Source organism: Candoia aspera, chromosome 5, assembly GCF_035149785.1.
Source record: "Candoia aspera isolate rCanAsp1 chromosome 5, rCanAsp1.hap2, whole genome shotgun sequence".
Lineage (NCBI taxonomy): Eukaryota > Metazoa > Chordata > Lepidosauria > Squamata > Boidae > Candoia > Candoia aspera.
The window spans coordinates 102187081-102210437 of NC_086157.1; the positions used below are offsets into that span (position 1 = coordinate 102187081).

Below are 23357 nucleotides of genomic sequence, written 5' to 3' on the forward strand. Positions count from 1 at the left end.
TACTGGTAAGCCCTTTCTTAACTCCAGAATTAGGAAGAAAAGGTAGGTGTAGAATAAGAATAGTGAACATAGAATTATTATATGCATAATTATATTTTCACCCACATACCTGCTTAGAGGTGATTAGAGCTGAAAGCTGAAAAAAAGATGCTCTCACTTCTACTTTTGAAATACTGTCTTATCCACAGGGAAGGGAAAACTGTTTGCATTTTATACAAAGCAATTAGAGGCTGTAAATCGCGGTTACAAAGCTTGAGGCTGAAGAAAGAAAATTGTTACTATTATGTGTTTTATCAGCAGTTTGTAGGAAAAAAGGGGAAGAAAAACTTGGCATGCTGTTCCGGGTTGCCTCTTTCTTTCAGAACATGGAATCTTAAAAGTACCCTGTGATACTTTGCTTTATGAACTGGTTATCAAATTCAGTCATGTATACTTGTGTAGTTTCTGGTTGACCCAACCAAACTGACCATAATAGCCTCATAGAGGCCTGAGAAACCTCTGCTTGTTCATTTGTTTGCTTATTTTCCTGATTGCTTGGGACTTCCAAAAATGTGTTATGAGGGATGGTTGTCAAGGTTTTAGATCCAGTACCTAATCAGACATGGGTAGAATAAAGTACAAACAGAGGGTGAACAAAGGTGGTTTATAGTTACAAAAAAATCCCATGTTGCTCAAACAAGCATGCCTGACCTGGAAGCAATTATGAAGAGCAAAGTTTCTTCCCCAGCTGGTTGTCTGGACTCTCTGATATCTCTTCTTTTGGCCAGAGCCATGACTGCTTGGCTTATTAGTTCAAAAACTGAGTTTATGCTTGATCTGACATTTTTGTTACAAATGAGCAAATAAGCTGCAATGTTACAAGGTAGAACAGAATGAAAGGCATTCTTTCTTGTCTATTTAGAACATGGGGCCCTCAACATGTTGCTGAAATACTATTCTATAACTAGAATTATAGAGGTCGAAGAGTCCACTTAGGCCATCAAGTTCACCTCCCACTCAGTACAGGAATATAAATGACAGTGTCCCTAATCGATGACTCTGTTGGAACGTATCCAGTGAAGTTAAGCCTACCACCTCTCCTGGTAACTGATTCTACTGTCAAACTTCTCTCACTGTCAGTAAATTTTTCTAATATTCAGTCATAATCTATCTTCCCACAACTGAAATCTATTATTTTGGGGTTTACCAGCTGGAAGGATAGAGAACAGGTCTTGATGTTCTGGCTGTCATCCTTCCAGGTATTTGAAGAGCACTAAGATACCCTCCCTGGCACCAGCCTTCTCTTTTCAAGGCTTAATATTTCCACTCCCTTCAATTTATCTTTATAGGATTTAGTTTCAAGTCCCCTGATCATCCTCATTCTCCTCCTTCAAACCTGTTTTTCTCTGAATCATTCTTAAAATATGGTGCCCAGAGCTTCACCGTAGTAGTTCCAGACCTCGAGGTACACATGGTGAGCATTAACTAGCTAGGTGGATGTAACCTACTGTATTGCTTGCAATGATGTTAGTGAATTGTCAATGTGTTCGCTATTACTTGGACTTTGGCACCACCTGTAGTGTGCTATCACAGTATTTCATCCCTGTAGGGAGAGTTATTGCTCCATGCTGTCAGGTAGTCTTTATCTGTAACAAGTGTACTCTGAAAATAATAGGGAAGTGCAGAATTAAACTTTGCAACCCAAGAGGTCTATCAGTTGGAATTTATTATTGTGGGAGGGGAGGTCTTTAAACCTCTGCTGAGAAGCAAAACAATGCAGCCCATGAAATTGATTGCATTACAATATCATAATATCTTGCATGCAGCGCAAACTAATGAGCACTGTCATGTGGCTGTGGAGACCATGGAGACACTACTGCAAGAGTCTGAAAATGTCTTTCAGGGAAGGACATTTGGTAGGAAAACTGAAACTTGACATATATTCTAGCATGAAACCAATTAGGATTCCTAAAAGGAGGAGGAACCATTTAAGCAGAAAATAGATTATAATTCTGATGGACACCAGAACAACATGGATTAGTAACTTGGTTATAGGGTCTAAGCCCTCTGAAAAAACTATCCATCTGAATAGACACAAACAGATATTAAAGCAGAGTCACTATCCACTACCTACCATTGATTACATGGCATATTTTCTCTCTCGGACCAAGATTTTTTCATTATTTGACATTCAACAAAAGTGGGTTGAACAAGGTCAAGCTACTTAACCACTTTAGCAAAGCCCTTTGGCTAATATCATACACACATGCCAATGGTGTGAAGTGTTCCACTATGGACTCAGTTAAAAGCTAGCAGCATAAGAATATTTGCTGATGATCTCTTTCTCATTAGGGAAGAATATTCTGAAACTGAAGCGATAACAGACCGAATGTTCTGTCTTTCTGAGACAGAAGGAAGTGAAATATAAAACTGAATCTTACTAAGATATGGAAAAATGATCCTGGGAAAGTTGAAGCAATCCAAGATATATCAAGTTATGTAGAGATGAAACGAATAGCTAACTACTTGGCAAAGTTTGCAAAGATCTGGAAAACGATTGTGGACTACTCCAACTGCTGACATAGAAGGACCTTGAATGGCATGATAGGAAGAACATCCTATACCTCTGCCAAGATTAATATAATGATCAAGAATCCTGTTTTCAAACATTGACTGTTCCAATCTTCTGGAAACTGATCACAAATGGAGCAGTGATGAGGAAGGTTAAGAGTCATTTTACCCATGATGAAATAACTGATATGGTATGCTTTGATAGCAGGCTGCAAGTTGTATCAAATGAAGGTCGGGTCTTTCAGAAGCAATAGGACAGTGGTGGTGAACCTATGACATGCATGTCAAAGGTGACACACCACAATATTCTGGGTGACACACCAGCATTCACCAACACCCGACAACAACTATTCTCCCTGTCTGAGTTACCAAAGAAACTGAACAATAAAAGGCACTGCAGCTACACCCACCCAGCTATTTCCTCCCCCATCTCTGCCCTTTTGGCCACCCAAACTTGGATTGTATTTTTTAAAAATAAGTGGATGTTTAAGATAGATAGATAGATAGATACAGATAGATATAGATATAGATATAACTTAAACCAGTGTTAATAGAACAGTATACTTTCAAAGTCCATTATATAACATCTGTGCAGTGGTCATGGCACCAGTCAGGTGACCCAAGTGAAGTGAATGAAGGGAAGGTTACCCCAAGGTATTTCCTTGAAGTTACAGAAGCACTAAATGAGAGGTTAAGCAGGCTGCAGGGTCATGTAGAAGTTATGTTAGCTAACACCCTACCATAAAGTTAAGTTAGCTAATAAAATAAAATAAATTTGACTTTAAATTTGACCTAAAGTACTTTCTACTTGAAACAAAGCAAACTGGCAGAGAACCAAGCAGAAATGATGGTTCTGGAGCTCCATGTTGAATAGATTCAATAACTCTACCTTGTGGAGTTTAGTTGAATAATCAGTCACATCTGAGATGTATCTCTCTATGCATCTTGACTGAAAACCACAGAAAACCATGGAAAATTCCTGGACCGAGAGGCTGTGCTCACAGTCACTCATGCCCTCGTGATCTCCCATCTGAATTACTGCAATGCACTCTACATGGGGCTGCCCTTGAAGAGCATTCGGAAGCTTCAGCTGGTACAGAATGTGGCTACATGGGTAGAAAATGGAGCTGGATATTCAATACACGTAACACCACTGCTACGTGAGCTACATTGGTTGCCAGTGTGCTTCCAGGTGCAATTCAAGGTGCTGGTTGTCACCTTTAAAGCCCTTCATGGCTTGGGGCTGGGTTACCTAAGGGACCGTCTTCTCCCAGTTGTTTCTACACGTCCAATTTGATCTAGTAGGTTGGGTATGCTGCGGGCCCTGTCAGCCAAGGAATGTCAGTGAATGGGGACTAGAAGGCGTGCCTTCTCAGCTATAGTGCCTGCCCTCTGGAATATTCTCCCTACAGAGATTACGATGTCCCCAATCCTGTTGGTCTTTCGTAAGGCCATGAAGACCTGGTTATATGCCTGGGTCTGGGGCCCCGAGCATGTGAATAGTCCCGTTTCTTGGTTGTATTAACATCCATGCATTGCTTACTTGGTGGCCATGTCTATTTATTTTGTATTTTAATTGTTTTAATTGAAATTGTTTTAATTGTTTTATAGTTTTTATTGTTGTAAGCTGCTCAGAGTCACTTGCTAAGAAGGGCAGCTATAGAAATCAATCAATCAAACAAACAAATAAATAAATGACTGAAGACCATGGAAAGATGTATCTCTCTATGTATCTTTGGGTAGTGATGACTGAAGACTATAGATAGCAACCTTTCAGTGCCTTTATTTCTTAGTCTGAAAGAAACAGTGAACAGTTCAAAACACTTTTAATAGATACATTCCAGAATGGGGAAATGATCTCATAAAAATATATGAACTTGAAATAAGTGCACTTTATGATCAAACAGCAAATGTTTTAAGCTCACCACATTTCTATTTCCTTATCCTTTGCAAATTTTCTACATTTTTTTTCACTAAAGGCACTTTAACTCCTTCCAGTTTGGTAACTGGGACTTCCAAAAGTTTCCTAAAATGCTCTTGGAACTGCTTATAAACACTTATTAAATATTTCTTCTGAGGGTCTAACCCATTGTAAAAGGCAGTTAATGAAATGATGCATGATCCATTTTTTTTCCTGATGAAACTTTTTATTTCTTCAGATAGAATTTTAAATTGTTTTTAGGTCTGCACAAAAGGAAATTGAATGGTAGGAAATAACTGATTGTCAAGGACATCTGCACAAATGAGGTATTCATTTTATTCAGAATCCATTCAAGGATTTCTTGATGTTTTTATTTAATTTGCTTCATATCAAGAAGATAAGTTTCCCTTTCAGGCACAGCTCTAAGGAAATAAAAGATTAATATAAAGGCAAGTGAATGTCTATACTTGCAGGATTTGACATAAAACTATAATATAATTCAGTCATCTCAATGAAGATAAATCTGTTATCTCATGAGCATTCTTGTCATAAGATACCAAGTCCTAATGGCATTGACTACAACAAAAAAATTCCAAAAAGGAAGTTGTCATCCATGAAAATTCAAAGTCACAGAAAGGATTATGATAATTGGATTTTTCTAAATTTAGGTCTGTTCATTTTTGTGAACAACTAGCTGATAAATGTACAACTTGCAAGCGTTGACATGATTTCTTTAAGAACTCTGCTTATTTATTTAATTTTTTTAAACAATGAAGACAAGGATATATAAAACTGCTTCTTCTGGACTCCCTTCCTCTATGCCTGGACTCTGAGTGGAATGTTTTCAATTCTAAAACTTCTGTGTTGTCATTTGCATTCAGCCAATATCAATAAAGCACCAAGAAAGCTCATAAGTTGAACTCCAGTTATACATACCCTACCCTTTCAGTCTGTTTGACAGATAACCTTGTCTTGTGTCTATATCCTTTCCACAGCTTGGGGTTTTCCCATTATTTCTCTTGTTCTATCGAAGTCTTTCCCAACCTTCAATTCTTAGATGCTATCGGACCACAACCACAACCTGTTACTATTGGCTAGGCTAGCTGGAATAATAGAAACTACAAGCCAATGAAAACTGGGACGTAAGTTTGGGAATGGCTATTGTATCTTTTCCTTGGCTCTTCCCTCTTGTCTTATTTTCATCTTTTGAAAGAAAAGCGAAACAAATAAAAATAAAAGAACCCAGACTATTCCTCTTTCTATATTTCAGTCTTTCCACTAGTCCTCATCTCCAGAAAACAAAAGTCAACAGTTAACACCGGCTCACAGGTTGACAGATTAATAACCAAATGAACAAGAAAAAAACCTAAAGTTGCAATTTTGTAGTTACAGTCTTCTGTGTTTTGATGGAGGATGTAATTTGTGATGACTGGAATACTCAACTTCCCATTAAATCTGACTCATAAGCAATTACTCAGAATTCTCTTTAATGGTGTGTAGCATTCAATACAGAAGAAAAAGTTGTGAATGGAAAAGCTTGTGCTTTTTCCCCATTAAACATCTTCAGTGACTTCAAATTCCCACCCCACTCCTCTCTCAGGTATGCCCCCTCCCTCTCGTGCCAGTTAGTGCAAGTATGTCTCCATCGTTGTTTGCAGATGACCTTGGCATTTCACAATAGTCCAAACAAAATGATTTCACACTCCAAGATGTTCCCCCCTCCCTTTCCTTCAACTCGCAAGAAGAAGACATGTGTTGAACAAAACATGCATGCAAGTCCAATCAAGTGTTCCAAGAACGTTTGATGTGAGAACATGACATTTAAACATCCAGAGAGTGTCCTCTGTACAGTACTATGCATACCATTTTTTATTTTTTATTTTTATGTATCAGATTTTTATCACCGCCTATCTCCTCCACACGGGGGACCCTGGGTGGTTCACAATAAAAAACAATTAAAAATTCGATAAAATCGTAAATACTACCAATAATCAATCAATATAAAATGCAATGAAGTCCAAGCCATGGTGGATCTGATTCAACCCATGAGGGAATAAAACTGGTCCCGGCAGAACTAGGGAACCAACCAGCCCCAAGAATGGCTGTTCATATACTTCCTATACCATATACTATATAGTCCAAAAGAAGCTAGCCCAGAATTTGAGATGATTCCACCTGTGCCTAAAGAAAGATTAGATGGCACACATAAAATTCTGTATATTGTTCAGCTTTCTTATCTCGTCAACTAGGTTGACCACACTTAATGAAACCAAACCTGGGGAGCTCCCCCACCACCCAAAACATGGGCATTGTATATATGTGTGCATATGTGTGTGTACAGATTGACAAACACATATACACATAGACATAGACTTTATATGGCAACAAAGTTTGGATTGCCTCTTATGGACATTCATCAATGAACAATAGGATCAGTGCACTTGTATCATGTTTATTTGTTTTACATTCAGAAACATACATTTGCACAAGCATACACCTACATTGACATAAGGGAGCTATTCCTAGAAATCTGGAATCAGAAGGTCAAATCTTCACATACTTACTCTATAGCAAGTCCCATTAAATTCAATTAGTTTTATTTCAGGTGCTATGCATAGGCTGTTGCTCTACCAGGGTGAAACTCTTTATCTCAATATACTACATATAAGCTGAGCAGTCACTGGGGAAGAAATCTTTGGGGTACTGAGCTATTTCCCACTTCTACTGGAAAAAGGGATAAGGTCAATGGAAGCCTTAGTGCTGGGCTACAAGCACAATATAGATTATTAATGTAATCACTTGGTAATTCATTACAAGATGGTTATGGAAGGAGTATCAGTACAAGCCCTTCTTTCTCTTTTAATCCTCCCCACCCAGGTAGTGGAGTAGATTTTAAGGCAGTGTACATAGCTGGACCATACCAGTGCTCAGAGGTGTCTGCAGTTCTAGGCAGAAGTTCTGCCTGGTTTTTATTTGCATTGCACATGCAATGCATGTAAAAAATAGATAGAGTTTTGATTACATCATCACAGCTGCCATCTTGACATTTGTGACCACACCCTGTGGACATTCCTGCTTGTGTTTCAACTATAACAGGAAGATGCCTTCACCACATGGGTATGCAAGTTAAGAGGAGAGATTGTAGCTGTGTAGGAGAGAAGGAGAAGAGAAGGTTGCAGGTGAGAAAGGGGCAAAGACCAGGACAAAGCTGACTTGGTGAAGCATGCAGCAGATGATTAGTGGCATGGAAAAAGTAGACATGGAATTCAGACACACAAGGAGTGGAAAGTGAGCAGAATAGCAGAATCTGGCATCCTCCCCAACTCCTCCAGAAATGCTGACATCAGCCAGCCAGCAGCTGGTAATAAACATTTTCCTTCCCAAATGAAGACTGAAGGATTGCGATGCTAAAGTCCCTGCAGTAGTTGAGCATGGCGCAACCAGTACTTGGCTGAAAATATGAACATGCCAGCCAAACCTAAGGTGACTACATCTCTGAAGGAGGAGTTTCCCCACTCTAAGGACAAATCTTACTAAAGAGTAGACAATTCAATGCTGCCTGTAAAGGACAAGAAGGAAAGGGGAGGAAGAAGTTTATGAAGACTCATAGTAACTCTACAGAAGGAACCTTAGAATTAGATCCACAGCTCATACAGAAATAGGTACATAGGTTATAGGTTTAGTGATAAGGGCTAGAAATATATGATGAATTGATTTATTATGTGCCATCGAGTTGGCGTTAACTTTTAGCAACCCTATAGATTAGTGTTTCTCAACCATGGTAACTTTAAGATGTATGGACTTCAACACCTTTCTGGCTGGGGAATTCCGGGAGTTGAAGTCCAACATCTTAAAGTTGCCAAGGCTGAGAAACACTGCTATATATAGACTTTCTGAGGACAATCTGTCCCCAACCTGGTCCTTCAGATCTTCCAGCACTACACCCATTGCCACTGTAACTCACTGTTGGTTGTCCACATTTTTTTTCCACTTTTCCAAGCTTTTGAGATTTCTCCAGAGAACTAGGTCTTGGCATAATGTATCCAGACATGATAATTTGAACTTGGTCATTTGTGCTTCATAGAAATAAGTGGGTATCATATATTTTGTTTGAGATTTTTATATAATAAAATCTCTCTTGTAACAAAGGGAAGAATAAGGAAAACCTACACAGCCTGTACCATTCCCGCAAAAGAACCTGTCACAATGACATTTACGCCAGGGAATGAAACTAATAAGAGAGGCAAAAAACACTGTTAACAAATCCAGATGAATTATCACACTATTTTAGCTGGCTGATCCAGAAAGCAACTTCTGTTTCCTGACAGAATTATTGGACATGTTTTATAAGCTCTCTTCAAGTTATGGATTGATGGGACTTCCTTTTCTCTCTGATATGAGCTGAAGGAATGGAGTTGAAACAACCTTGAAAAAAAAAAGCTTTTGTCTAGACAAATTGGGGATCCTTTTGTATTTAGATATGTGAATGAGGGGTTCTATTCCTGTCCCAGCTTTAGGAGTATAAAAAGTAGGAAAAGTTGTCTAATTAGAGCAGTAGTCTACCATTATTAGGAATAGACTCTCCAATGTGTTCTAGTCCTGCAATCTTAAGTACCATTTCATTGCTAAACATAATTGTTACATATTGCTTTTCTTTTGTGAACCAAAACAGGTAAGACAACGGAAGATCTGCATCTTTCATAAATTGTCTAAAATTCAGGAACCAAGGAGGGTAATTTGTACTGGGATCATGTAACTGGGAAGAGGGTTCCATTTTCCTCTTGAAAATTCCCCTCCACATTATCTTCCTCATCAAAAGAAAGAATGAAAGAAAGAATGAAAGAATGAAAGAAAGAAAGAAAGAAAGAAAGAAAGAAGGAAGGAAGGAAGGAAGGAAGGAAAGGAAAAGGAAAAGGAAAAGGAAAAAAAGCATAAGTGTATATGCAATGTTTTCTCTAAGAGGACAGATAATTATTTTCAATGGATGATTTCACTGGAAAAATAGTGCAAGGTTAGTATAGACTTCCATGGTGCCCTTCAGATGGGTTGGACTTCAATTTCCCACAATTACTTGAAATAACTGAGTTGAAGTCCAATACATCAAAAAATCACTAGGCTAGGGAAGGCTTGATAAATCTCCTCCAAAAAGCTTGATAGGTCTTGTTTTCTTCATAATGCTGATTCAATTTTTACTTATTCCCAGATGCTGATACTAAATTCAAGAGAAGTGTTGTCAGATCAGGGATTCCCTGGTCATCTCATGTCAAACAGAGACTATGAATCAAACCTCAAGTTATATGGCAACAAAGCTTGGATTGCCTCTAAAGGACATTCATCAATGAACAATAGGATCAGTGCACTTGTATCATGTTCTCTAGTAAGTATTTGTTTCATTCACATATTGTATTTGGGTATATTTTACACCTAATGTTAAGCATGTGTCTTAACTTAAAAGAGCAGTATAGTGTGACATTCACATTTTCTATTTATTTTTTACCATTTTTTATGCCCAGCTAGCTCTGGGAGATTATAAAATGCATTGTAAATATTATAAATGCCACCTTTTCCTAAATTAGTTTCCATTTTGTTGTAATGTCCAGATGTGATTTGGACTGCACAGGGGTGCACGCATAGTGCTCATGGGAGCATCTTAAAGCAACTGTCTTTTCCTGGGCTTCCACAATTGCCCTCTGCATAATACTAAGCAAATATGTAATTTGTATAACGTGTTCCTGACTGGGGCGACATGCACACCCATGCAAGCTCTGAATCAAATTTTGTCCTTTGAATCTAGATTTCTGCACAGCCCCTCAATTTAATACCTATTCCTAAGCTAAACTCATAAAGGCCCGTGTTTAGACCAAAGGCCTGTGTAGTCCAGCATTCTGTAACAGTTCAACAGAATACATATGGGGATTCACAAAAGGACATGAGTCTTTAACTCTTCTTCTAGTCATCGGTAGCCATTGCTAATGTCCATGTATTTTTCAAAACTAGTAGCCATTGCTAATGTCCATGTATTTTTCAAAACTAGTAGCCATTGCTAATGTCCGTGTATTTTTCTACTTCCATTCTCAAAATCATCCAAGTAAGTAAAAACTTGCAATGCTACATAATTTCCCAATTCTACTTGGAAACAGTCAAAGTTTGGACCAAAGAAGATAAACATTTAAGAAGTTTATTCTAAACCACTTCAGAACCCTGTGTTCTGACGTAAGCCACTGCTGAGAATCAAAGCTGTATATTAAACATCAAGCCTAAAAAAACATTAATACTGCAGTGTTTATTCAACAAAATTTTGCAGGGATATGCATTTCCTCACCAAACTAGAAAAGCTGTACTGATTGATTTTCCCCCCCATCCATTTCCTGATTATTTTATTCTTTATTTGTTCATTAAATGTATATTCAGAATCCATTGGATCCATTTTCTATTTTATCTAGTTGTTATTTTCTACTAACAGTGTTTGGGACAACCTGATGGTTCTGATACCAAGAAAGTTAGGCCTTATCAGATCCAATATATCAAATCTTTGAGTTTAATGAAAACAAACAAAAAAAACCAGCCGGTTATGAAGTATGGATCAATTCATAATTAGTCACTCAAGAATCTGTTAAATAATGAAGTTTATCATTGAAGTTCATCAGTTATACTCTTCAATCAGAACTTTTCAATATATTTAATTTATTATATATTAGAAAGTGGGGACAGCCACGTAATACAATTTATTGCAATCTACTTTACGAATTAAATAGATTTCTATTTTGCTTTTCTGCTGTAAAATATTGCCCCAGATGCCTAATAACATAAAAATTAATGCCGCAATTAAAACAGTTCTGGCAGATAATTAAAATCTGTGGGAACACAGATTCTCCATGGAAGAAAATTCCATATTTGCTGTATGACTATAAAGACAGCCTCTGACTAACCTAGAATCAGGCTGCAACGGACCTCAGTAAATAGCTTCTTAGACAGATCTTAAGTAATACACAGGAATCCAAACCATTTAGTGCTTTATAGATAGTAATTAGTCTCCAGTGTGGCTATTCTAAAAGGCAGGAGGAATGTTAATACAGTCATGATCCTGAGAAGAATCTGTCTGCATTCTGGGCCAAGTGATGTATCTAAAGGGTCTTCAGAGGCAGTCCCAGTTAGGATATATTATAATGGTCCTACAAGCTTCATCTAATTAATATGCCATCGTTTCTGCTGGTACTTCCCATAAAGCACATAAAAGTCCTTATACTTCTACACAGCTTCCCCCTGCCCCAAATACATTTCAGTTTTGAGAAACAGCCAGCTTACCATCAGTTCGAAGAGTTAATGGAGTTGGGGGACTAAGAACCCTGGCATTTGTCACTGTGTTCTTCACGAGGCAGATATAACTCCCAACATCGGATGGTTGTACCTTGGATATATAGAGGTTGCCTGTTTCCTGGGAGATGAAACGCCTGCTATCTTCTGCCACAAAGGATGGGAATGCATTAAATACCCAGCTATAGATGATCTCTGTAAAATAAAGAGGCAGATATTTTGAGTCTCTTAAGGCAAGACCACTCCAAACAAGAGAGCAAATTATATGTACGTGTTTGAAAAAGGGAATATAACTTTAGTACTTTTCTCTGTGGAGAAAGGCAGATGTTCTATAATCATGGGAAAGCTTTTCTACAGAGATATATGCTTATTTATTATTATTATTCTTAGTGAACTTGGAAAATATGTGTGCTTAGCTGTGGGTAAATATTTTCCAGCAACTGTAGATATAAAGTTTTTTTACACTGAGTAAGATCACCAGTTGATTCCAGCCTTCATTGATCTGACTAACTCCTGGTGTGAGGAATCAAAACTCGATGATTAAAGATTATTTATGGAGAAATTTATTACTAATCACTTAGCTATGCTGAACAGGAAGCAATAAAATATGCCAAATGCTTAAGGAGGAATTAATATTAACATTGCATGGACTTTTGCTGAATAGCACTTGAAAATACAGTATATTATATACATATGAAACCACTGTATTTAATTTTGCTTTCAGGAAATGATAGAAAAGTAAAAACACATCCCACGATTCCAGACCTTAAAGAAGGACTGAGCAATTTGCAGCCCTCCAGCACCCTGAGATTATGTTGCCAAACTTGAGTGGTGCAATATTTCTCCTCCACCTTTATTTATTTAGCAAAATTAAGGCTAGGAATAGAAATGTGAGGCCTCTGAGAGGCAGCTACTCCATTCTTACTACTATCACTCCCCTATAAGCCTGATATTATCCTAAAATATTATTTTGGAAATTCAGCCATTTTGCCATTAGAAACTGGCAGTGGGATTTTGGGGAAGAGTGCCAAAAGGTAAGAATGGAAGTAGTTTACCTCCCATCCACACCTTTAACTTCCCCCTGCCCCCCAAAGTGACAACTGGCCTCAAAATTTCTTCCTCCTGCTTTTTGATGTCACTGTGGCTACCTGCAGCCCATCAAAACAGCATTTCTTAATCTTGGCAACTTTAACATAGGTGGACTTCAACTCCCAGAATTCCCCAGCCAGCTGTTGCCAAGGTTGAGAAACGTTGCATTAGAAGGTCAAGAGGCCCAACTAATAGTATGCCTTTACCTCCCACTCCCAGAGAATGAGAGTTGAACAGGTGACTGTGCACATTTGCTCTTCATCTTGATTCTTGACAATGGTTCATTCAGTTCATTCAGTTTTCTGAATGTGCACAATAACTAATTAGGGACAACTACTTTTGCACAACATACTGGGCCAACTTCAGCAAAGGATCGTTACCTTGTCGTGGTGCTGGAGCTTGAGCACCTCAATGATGCCATGAGCTAAACCGTGAAGGGCCACCCAAGACGGGAAGGTCATGACAGAGAGGTCAGACTAAATGCGATCCCTGGGGAAGGTAATGGCAACCCACCCCAGTATTCTTGCCGTGAAAACTAAATGGATCAGTACAACCAGAGATATGTCGGTATACCATCGGAAGGTGAGACCCCCAGGTCGGAAGATGGTCAAAATGCTACTGGGGAGGAACAGAGGATGAGCTCAACTAGCCCCAGACGTGATGACGCAGCTAGCTCAAAGCCGAAAGGACGGCTAGCGGCCGACGGTGCTGGTGGTGAACGGCGAATCCGATGTTCTAAGGATCAACACACCATTGGAACCTGGAATGTAAGATCTATGAGCCAGGGCAAATTGGATGTGGTTATTGGTGAGATGTCAAGATTAAAGATAGACATTCTGGGCGTCAGTGAACTGAAATGGACTGGAATGGGCCACTTCACATCAAATGACCACCAGATCTACTACTGTGGACAAGAGGACCACAGAAGAAATGGAGTAGCCTTCATAATTAATAGTAAAGTGGCTAAAGCAGTGCTTGGATACAACCCAAAAAACGACAGAATGATCTCAATTCGAATTCAGGGCAAGCCATCTAACATCACAGTGATCCAAATATACGCCCCAACCACAAATGCTGAAGAAGCTGAAGTAGAGCAGTTCTATGAGGATCTGCAGCACCTACTGGACAACACACCTAAAAGAGATGTTATTTTCATCACAGGAGACTGGAATGCTAAGGTGGGCAGTCAAATGACACCTCGAATTACAGGTAAGTATGGCCTGGGAGAACAAAATGAAGCAGGACATAGGCTGATAGAATTTTGCCAAGACAACTCACTCTGCATAACAAACACTCTCTTCCAACAACCTAAGAGACGGCTTTATACATGGACTTCACCAGATGGACAACACCGAAATCAGATTGATTACATCCTTTGCAGCCAAAGGTGGCGGACATCTGTACAGTCGGTAAAAACAAGGCCTGGAGCTGACTGTAGTTCAGATCACGAACTTCTTCTTGCACAATTTAGGATCAGACTAAAGAGATTAGGGAAGACCCACAGATCAGCTAGATATGAGCTCACTAATATTCCTAAGGAATATGCAGTGGAGGTGAAGAATCGATTTAAGGGACTGGACTTAGTAGATAGGGTCCCGGAAGAACTCTGGACAGAAGTTGGCAGCATTGTTCAGGAGGCGGCAACAAAATACATCCCAAAGAAAGAGAAAACCAAGAAGGCAAAATGGCTGTCTGCTGAGACACTAGAAGTAGCCCAAGAAAGAAGGAAAGCAAAAGGCAACAGTGATAGGGGGAGATATGCCCAATTAAATGCAAAATTCCAGAGGTTAGCCAGAAGAGATAAGGAATTATTTTTAAACAAGCAATGCGCGGAAGTGGAAGAAGACAATAGAATAGGAAGGACAAGAGACCTCTTCCAGAAAATTAGAAACATTGGAGGTAAATTCCAGGCAAAAATGGGTATGATCAAAAACAAAGATGGCAAGGACCTAACAGAAGAAGAAGAGATCAAGAAAAGGTGGCAAGAATATACAGAAGACCTGTATAGGAAGGATAACAATATCGGGGATAGCTTTGATGGGGTGGTCAGTGAGCTAGAGCCAGACATCCTGAAGAGTGAGGTTGAGTGGGCCTTAAGAAGCATTGCTAATAACAAGGCAACAGGAGACGACGGCATCCCAGCTGAACTGTTCAAAATCTTGCAAGATGATGCTGTCAAGGTAATGCATGCTATATGCCAGCAAATTTGGAAAACACAAGAATGGCCATCAGACTGGAAAAAATCAACTTATATCCCCATACCAAAAAAGGGAAACACTAAAGAATGTTCAAACTATCGAACAGTGGCACTCACTTCACATGCCAGTAAGGTAATGCTCAAGATCCTGCAAGGTAGACTTCAGCAGTTCATGGAGCGAGAATTGCCAGATGTACAAGCTGGGTTTAGAAAAGGCAGAGGAACTAGAGACCAAATTGCCAATATCCGCTGGATAATGGAAAAAGCCAGGGAGTTTCAGAAAAACATCTATTTCTGTTTTATTGACTATTCTAAAGCCTTTGACTGTGTGGACCATAACAAATTGTGGCAGGTTCTTAGTGGTATGGGGATACCAAGTCATCTTGTATGCCTCCTGAAGAATCTGTATAACGACCAAGTAGCAACAGTAAGAACAGACCACGGAACAACAGACTGGTTTAAGATTGGGAAAGGAGTACGGCAGGGCTGTATCCTCTCACCCTACCTATTCAACTTGTACGCAGAACACATCATGCGACAAGCTGGCCTTGAGGAATCCAAGGCTGGAGTTAAAATCTCTGGAAGAAACATTAACAATCTCAGATATGCAGATGATACCACTTTGATGGCTGAAAGCGAAGAGGAACTGAGGAGCCTTATGATGAAGGTGAAAGAAGAAAGTGCAAAAGCTGGTTTGCAGCTAAACCTCAAAAAAACCAAGATTATGGCAACCAGCTTGATTGATAACTGGCAAATAGAGGGAGAAAATGTAGAAGCAGTGAAAGACTTTGTATTCCTAGGTGCGAAGATTACTGCAGATGCTGACTGCAGTCAGGAAATCAGAAGACGCTTAATCCTTGGAAGAAGAGCAATGACAAATCTCGATAAAATAGTTAAGAGCAGAGACATCACACTGACAACAAAGGTCCGCATAGTTAAAGCAATGGTGTTCCCCGTAGTAACATATGGTTGCGAGAGCTGGACCATAAGGAAGGCTGAGCGAAGGAAGATCGATGCTTTTGAACTGTGGTGTTGGAGGAAAATTCTGAGAGTGCCTTGGACTGCAAGAAGATCAAACCAGTCCATCCTCCAGGAAATAAAGCCAGACTGCTCACTTGAGGGAATGATATTAAAGGCCAAACTGAAATACTTTGGCCACATAATGAGAAGACAGGACACCCTGGAGAAGATGCTGATGCTAGGGAGAGTGGAAGGCAAAAGGAAGAGGGGCCGACCAAGGGCAAGGTGGATGGATGATATTCTAGAGGTGACGGACTCGTCCCTGGGGGAGCTGGGGGTGTTGACGACCGACAGGAAGCTCTGGCGTGCGCTGGTCCATGAAGTCACGAAGAGTCGGAAGCGACTAAACGAATAAACAACAACAACTGGGCCAAAATATGTTTGGTTAGTGATTTAGTGTCTCGGGGGAACACAGACATATCTAATAAAAGCAGAGGAAAGTAGTGCTGCTGTTTGGACTTACTAGTCTAAAGGATGTCCAAACAGCCTCTTTGTCCATAGACAACCACAAGAAGCCTCAGTGATGGCAAGTTAGGACAGGACCATGATGCAATCATGCAAATGTTGCAATTATGCAGTAACACTATCACAGGCTTTTGTGGATTCATGGGGTATCTAGCTTTCTTTCTTTCTCTCTCTATTAGCACAGTAACACAACTTTAATTTTAAGTTTAGTTTCTGACAAGGACCAAGATGAGATTTATTTACAGCTAGATAATCTAAATTCTTCTCCTCCAGGGTCCTGCCTCTCTCAGTCCTACCTGAACTAGAGGCTTGAATCTGGCTAGGCATTTTAAAGTTGCCCACTCTTCTATTGTATACATATGCAACTTAGAGTGTTGAGAAAATATAAAGCATAGCTATTGATTATGTGCCATCAAATTGTGGTTGACTCTTAGTGACCACACAGATAGATCTACAGTATATCTCATTATACTGGTGGGCAGGGCTGCAACTAGGGTCTGTGTCACCCGGGGCAAACATGGATTCCATGCCCACTTTGGCGCCTCCCCCAGCGCGGCGCCGGGGGCACATGCCCCGCTTGCCCCCCCCTAGTTGCGGCCCTGCTGGTGGGGTGTCCGTCTGTCTCTGACTGGGCATTCTCTCTCCACATCTGATTTCTTTCTCTCTTTAGCAATCCCCCAAAAGCCATCTGGGAAGTCTAGAATTGTTCCTTATTGTCCCCTCCTTTTTCTTTGGGTTTTCTCTGAATCTCACGCTTGGTCTTCCACCAGCTTCTTCTCATGCCCAGAACATTCAGTGGCTAACACTGCCTAGAATCCATTTTTACTTGACGGTCATTACTCTATCTCAAATGCTCATCTCCCAGAAGACTTTTCTTTAGGTCTCCAGCTTTCTCCTCCTCCTTTTGATGGATCAGTAGGGAAAAAGCACAAAAGCCAGCTGGGTGTCCTTGGGCCAGTCACTCTCTCTCGGCCCAAGTCACCTGACAGGGTTGTTGTGGAGAAAATAGGAGGAGGAAGGAATATTAGGTATGTTCGCTGCCTTGAGTTATTTATGAAAACAATAAAGGCAGGATAGAAAATAAATAAATAATAAAAGAGTGAAAGAAACGAGAACCTATGCTTTGTCTCCTACATTCATGGTGCTATCAGCTCAAAAGAACATGTCTGGGTAGATGAATACATACGAGGATGCTAGAGAGCCATGGGTAGGTACATTAAAGAATCATTAAGGAAATGACTGAATGATGTCACGATACCTGACAATCATACATTAAGTATTTCACAATGCATGTCATTCGTCATCCCTAGCGCACACATCCCCACTCAAGTTTCTCTTTCCATAGCAGCAGATTTCCAACTCTTTCTCCACAAGCCTATTTTGTACAGAGCAGCTTTTCAGGATTTGAAGCAGAGATCTTGTTTGGAACTACTATACATTTCATCTAGGTTTTTCTCCATGCCCCCTCTGTTGAACTAGAGGCCTTCTTCTCTCCATATCCTGCCTGCCTTCCTCATAGCCACACTGGAAGAATAGTTAATGAAAAGGAGAGAAATGATAGAAGTTGTTAGAACAGTAGAGGGTGTCTTCTTCAAGAGCTATCTTAGAAGACTTCCATTCCATGTTTATATTCATATTTTCCATTTCTGTTATCTCATCTTCTCCTTCCCGTATCCCTCCTCCTGATCTTTCCATGTTGCTGAATTTTTGACACCCAATATTAGCTCTCAGGCAGCCTCACTCCAGTTCCCTGACAGACATGTCACTTCTGGCTCTAAATATAGAAATGTCAAGGTTAGTTCTGTAATAGAAAGTCCATTGCTACTGCTCAAAGAGACAAAATGTTTTGCTCCTCCAGCCTTGAATGGAGTTACTAATTATCTGTAATGGGAAGTAAGAATGACCCTGAGGAACCGGAGGAAGAGCTGCAGCCAAGACAATGGTCAGACAAAAGAAATCTGAGTCTGGGTCAGAAATGTAATATTTGAGGAAGTGTCTCAGACTTGACCTTCCCTAGTTCTCTTGAAGATAAAGGGAGGGAGAGGGAAGGCGCATTCAGACTTGCAAGATTCTGTTACAACAGCTCTATAATAAAAGCAGTGTTAGCATTCACAACTTTGGTTTCCTTGTCTGGTCTACCTCAAAAGGCTGGCATTATCTGAACTATTGCTTTCAGCCTCAGCAGCAGTATGAAGACAGTAATCACAATCTAGCCTGATGATGCATTCGTGTCTACTATTCCAATAAATACAAATAGTATTACAGCCAATGAATAGTTCTGAGCAAATTTAAAGTCACAATGGTTTGTTATTTTTAAGCCACCATCGTTTCATTTTGGCCATTTAGCTTAATTTTGGTTAAATGATGACACCAGTATAGCTAGATAACTCTTTTTTGGTTCTATGATGGATCTATGATGAACTTCCCAATGCTGGGGCCCTTGAGATGGATTGGAATGATCATTGACAGAATTTTGAGCTAGCACCCTATCTAGTCCTTAGATTATAATTCTAAGATTTCTGGAGGCACAAGTGCAGTATCTGCTTCTAAACACAGTGATGCTAACACAAGAAAACATACATTGTGACATCAAGCTCTGCCCTTTCATACTTGTACCACGGCATTGTTGGATACATCATTCCCTTCCACCAAATTGTTTCCTTCATGGTGGAGATTACCTGATGTCCTTCTCCCCATCTCCATTCTGCTGCTGTTCTGTACATAAAAGGGTTAAGGCTAGAATAATCAAAGGCCACAGACTTTAGGACTACCCATGCTAATTACTCAAAATATTGTTTCCAATATTGAAGGCACTGGCAGTTCTGTGCCTTTGGAGAGATAAAGATATATATATATATATATATAGTTACTGCCATTTTTTGCCTGATGTTCATGTTTCTCTTGCCCTGTTTTTGTCCCATTTTTACCAGTTAACTGTGTTTGCTGATGTCTCACAAATAAACATCATGCTGTATTTTTGCTAGCTGCTTTGAATGGTGGGTCTGCTTGCTCTGATCTAGATTCAAGGATTGACTGGGAGTTTGCTGGGTGGAAGCTAAAGTGGGAATTACCCATGTGAGTTTCCCAACAGGCATCACGTACGAGGATGTAAAAAGCAGCATTTTGTGTCACTTGTCCATGTTTTATCCCTTTTTCCCCTCACTCCCTGATCATATGAATGCTGGCAATGGCCTAATGCCTCGTTGAAGCTAAGATGGCTTGGGTCTGCTCCATGAGAGCCCATCTGAAAATCCTGTTTGTGCTGCCTTGAATAGCATAATGGAAGAATAATGCAAATGTGAATGTGTATAAAATAAATAATAATGCAAATTGCTGTCTTTCAGAACTTTCAGTTTACAAAGCACACTTTCTGGAAAAAAGATATTTCTAGTTAATGGCATGTGTTGCACATTAGCATGGAAGAAGGAAGAGGGGTGGGGAGAAGTGAATCAGCAGCAGCTTCTGATAATTGGTATGGGTTACAGGAGGTTTTCTTTATTTGAAATGTAGCCATCTTTTGGTTCACTGGTAACTTATGTGTAATCAAAGAGATTTAATCACTGGCTTGACAGCCTGGACTTTTAATAATTGATCCATGAATTAATATGATGTCTACAGGCCATTTCAGCCCTTGGTTGAAAAATAAATGCTGTGTTCCCATCTGATGAATATCAAGTTCATTTTTTGATATTTGGAATATTCCTGCTCCTCCTCCTCCTCCCCCTTCTCTTCCTCCTCCTCCTCCTCCACCTCCTCCTCCTCCTCCTCTTTCATTTCAAATTGCAGTTACATTTCACTCTTGCAGTTTCAAGAAGACAATCTGATCTTCTGTTGCTGCTCAACAGCAGCAAGATACCTACCTTGCAAATGTTAATTTTGCCTTTCTACATCTTGCCATTTGCTTTTCCAAGTCAGTTAGAGAACTTTATGGATGATAGCGATGATTAGTGTCCTCTTGCCTCTTTATTTCCTTCTTGTGGATGGTGTTAGTAAAATGCTATACATTGGCAAAATAAGGGGGGAATCTCTGATATTCTGAGCTCTCCACATTCTGATGAGCACTGAATTGAATGACGTTATTTCTCAGAGCTTCCTTCAAGTCACTTCATGGTTTCTAGCTTGGGTAATTAGCCTCATGTGCATTTTGGACACTTGGGTTGTCATTTGGAAAGAAGAGACTTGATCTAGCTCTGCCCATCCAGTTTATTAGTGCAGCACCAAGGCAGGCTGAAGGATAAGCAAAGGACTAGTTCTTTGGTCTGTCTTGCTCACAGAGAACTTTACTGAACCAAAGGAGTCTTTATCTGGAATTGGGCCAATGAGAGTTCTGTTGATGGACCACCTACCCTATTAGCCAAGAGGATCTCTGTATATTTGGCTGAGGTGGTCCTCAGTGTAGTGCAAGAGATCCCTGGAGTTTGGAGGAATTCAAAATATATGCTGAAGTTGCCTCAGTAGGGTTGCCTCAGGACTGTGTTGACTCCATGACAGTCATGGCACTAAGCTGTCAGTGAACCAATTAATAGGGCAGGATTTACTCAGGCCTTGGACCCTTTGGGAAGTGGCATGAATACTGGGAAAAGTAAGTTGTCCTGTTGGCAGGGTTAGATCACCATCTGGTGCAGTTTGACCTCATGTTAGTGTGCAGGGTGGGGAGTCATTACGATGTTCTGCTTCTGGAGACATATGGAATATTATGGTCTCCTAGGGGAGTTTCTAGAGTTCAAAGCTAGTGATCCTGTTGAATTATGGAAAGGTGATACAGGACTAATCATTATATGACTATCTCAAGTGTCATCTAAAGCAATGTGAAGCCTGAACTTTTCCCTGGTTTTCTGAGGAGTTTATGAAGCAGACCTGGAGATTACTAGAGTGTCAGCTTTGGGACAACTACCAGCATCATTGTGAAGTTGACAGCTGGGCTACTGTAGATATTCTTGGAAGAAACAGATTACCAGATTTCAGTTTGGGTTCATGCCTTCTTTTGGGACTGAATCAACCTTGACTGTCGTGATCAATAGAGGACAATCTGCTGTGTGACCTGATTGATCTGTCAGTGTTTTGTGAGTTTACTCTTGTATCTGGTCTGGAAACTGCAATTGGTGAAGAACATAATGGCAGGCTGAACCTGCCCATGCACATATTTTTCCTGTGCTGGAACAACTGATTTATCAATTCACTCATAAGTCAAGTTCAAGGTGTGCCTTAACCACCACACCAAACTGGCTCTCATTTTCCATTATAAATCTTGCATAATTACTAAGATCATTCAGGGAGGTGCCTTGAATTGTGAATGATCACCAGGAACTCACAAACAGGTCTATTCAAGCATGATGGGGCTTTTTCATTAGCGCTATTGGTATTGCTAACAGGAAGTAGTCTGTCTTGAGAAATTGTTAGAGAACTTCAACTTCCCAAGGACAAATTCAGAGAAATTGTCCACTGAATTCCTCTTCCCTATTTTTTTCAAAAGGCACTTGTGTACCAAAATCTATTCTCTAAGCAGGAAAAGAAATATAAGATGCTTTATGAAGTGGCCCATTTCTTACAATGTCTTATTATTTTGTTATTTTTCTTTAATGATTTTGGTATGCAAATGATCAATGCAAAGATCACTTTTGAATGTCCCTGAAACAAACATTCAGTGTGCTTGTTTGTTTATATTGTCCTAATGGTGATAATCAATAAAAAAAAAAACAGATTAATGGTTACAGACTCATGCAACTGCTGATATCTCCTGAAGATTTCCCTAACTCTGCCTATGATCTACCAGATTTTAAATTGAACCTTCCTGACTCTTCCCAGGTCCTGGAAGGTGGGTGAGAAATAGAGGCTGGGGGTGGGGGGGAGTCTGATGAGATGGGGCTTAAGTCACATATTCATGGCCACCATCTTGGCTTTTTTGACCGCCCTCTGTGGACAGGGAAAGATGGCCTTGGTTTGCGCAATACATTTTATGCTATTTCTTTAAAAGTATAGAGTTATTGTTGGGCAAATTAAGTCCCAATGATTTCATTGGAAGAGCTGTGCAGGACTTGATAAAGTCCCACTGAAATTGATACTATGATAAAAAAAAATTGCTATGACTAACAGGAGAAAATAAATAAACAAGAGAGTTCAAGTTCTAAATGAAACATAAGCTTGTTTTCTTTCTGTTTCAAGAGAAACACAGCTATGTACACTATGTACAATTATATTTTGATAGCTACCTGCTAGATTTCTAATTTGAGAGAGGAGTCAGCAAATAAACACAGCTCACACAAGGGTCTTCCCAGAAGCAAGAATATCAAGATGTCGGAAAAGAATCTTTAAAACGCAGCTCATCCAGCATTCACCACAGCATAATCAAACATATAAGGGCAAAATCATGAATGGTAAAAGTAGTTGTAAATTGGCATCCTCATGGGGTGCTATGATGGAGCTATTGTCTGCCCATAAACCCTGCTATTTACAACATTTGGGGGTTGAAGTGATTAAGTCACCATGGTGACAGCAGAGTTGGCATTTCATTTTATGAATAGCCTATCTTGTTTACAGAGATCCCTCCAGGAGTTTAGTGTTTAGTATCTCCACGAAGGTCATTTGGAAAACCTTTCAAAACACTGTATCCATTTCCACCATTTCCATCCATTTCTTAAGTCTATTCATTTTGCCATGTCTAGAAGCACCTCTGAGCATCTTAAGAATAAGATCCAATTTTCGACTGTGAAATACCTTTGATGTGATTTTTTCCTCCCATGATGCATTCTCATCTTTCTCCTCCTTTTTATAACAAATAAATAAATCAGCTCAATATCAATC

General features: G+C 39.8%; 1 protein-coding gene across 1 annotated transcript in view; it reads right to left on the reverse strand.

Moving 5' to 3' along the window:
- The window catches only part of CNTN5 (contactin 5), a 255596-nt gene that overhangs the window by 171929 nt on the left and 60310 nt on the right, over positions 1 to 23357 (reverse strand). Inside the window, exon 4 of the mRNA XM_063305866.1 lies at positions 11777 to 11980. Coding sequence (XP_063161936.1) covers positions 11777 to 11980 — 204 coding nt within the window. The remainder of the gene's footprint in view (positions 1 to 11776; positions 11981 to 23357) is intronic.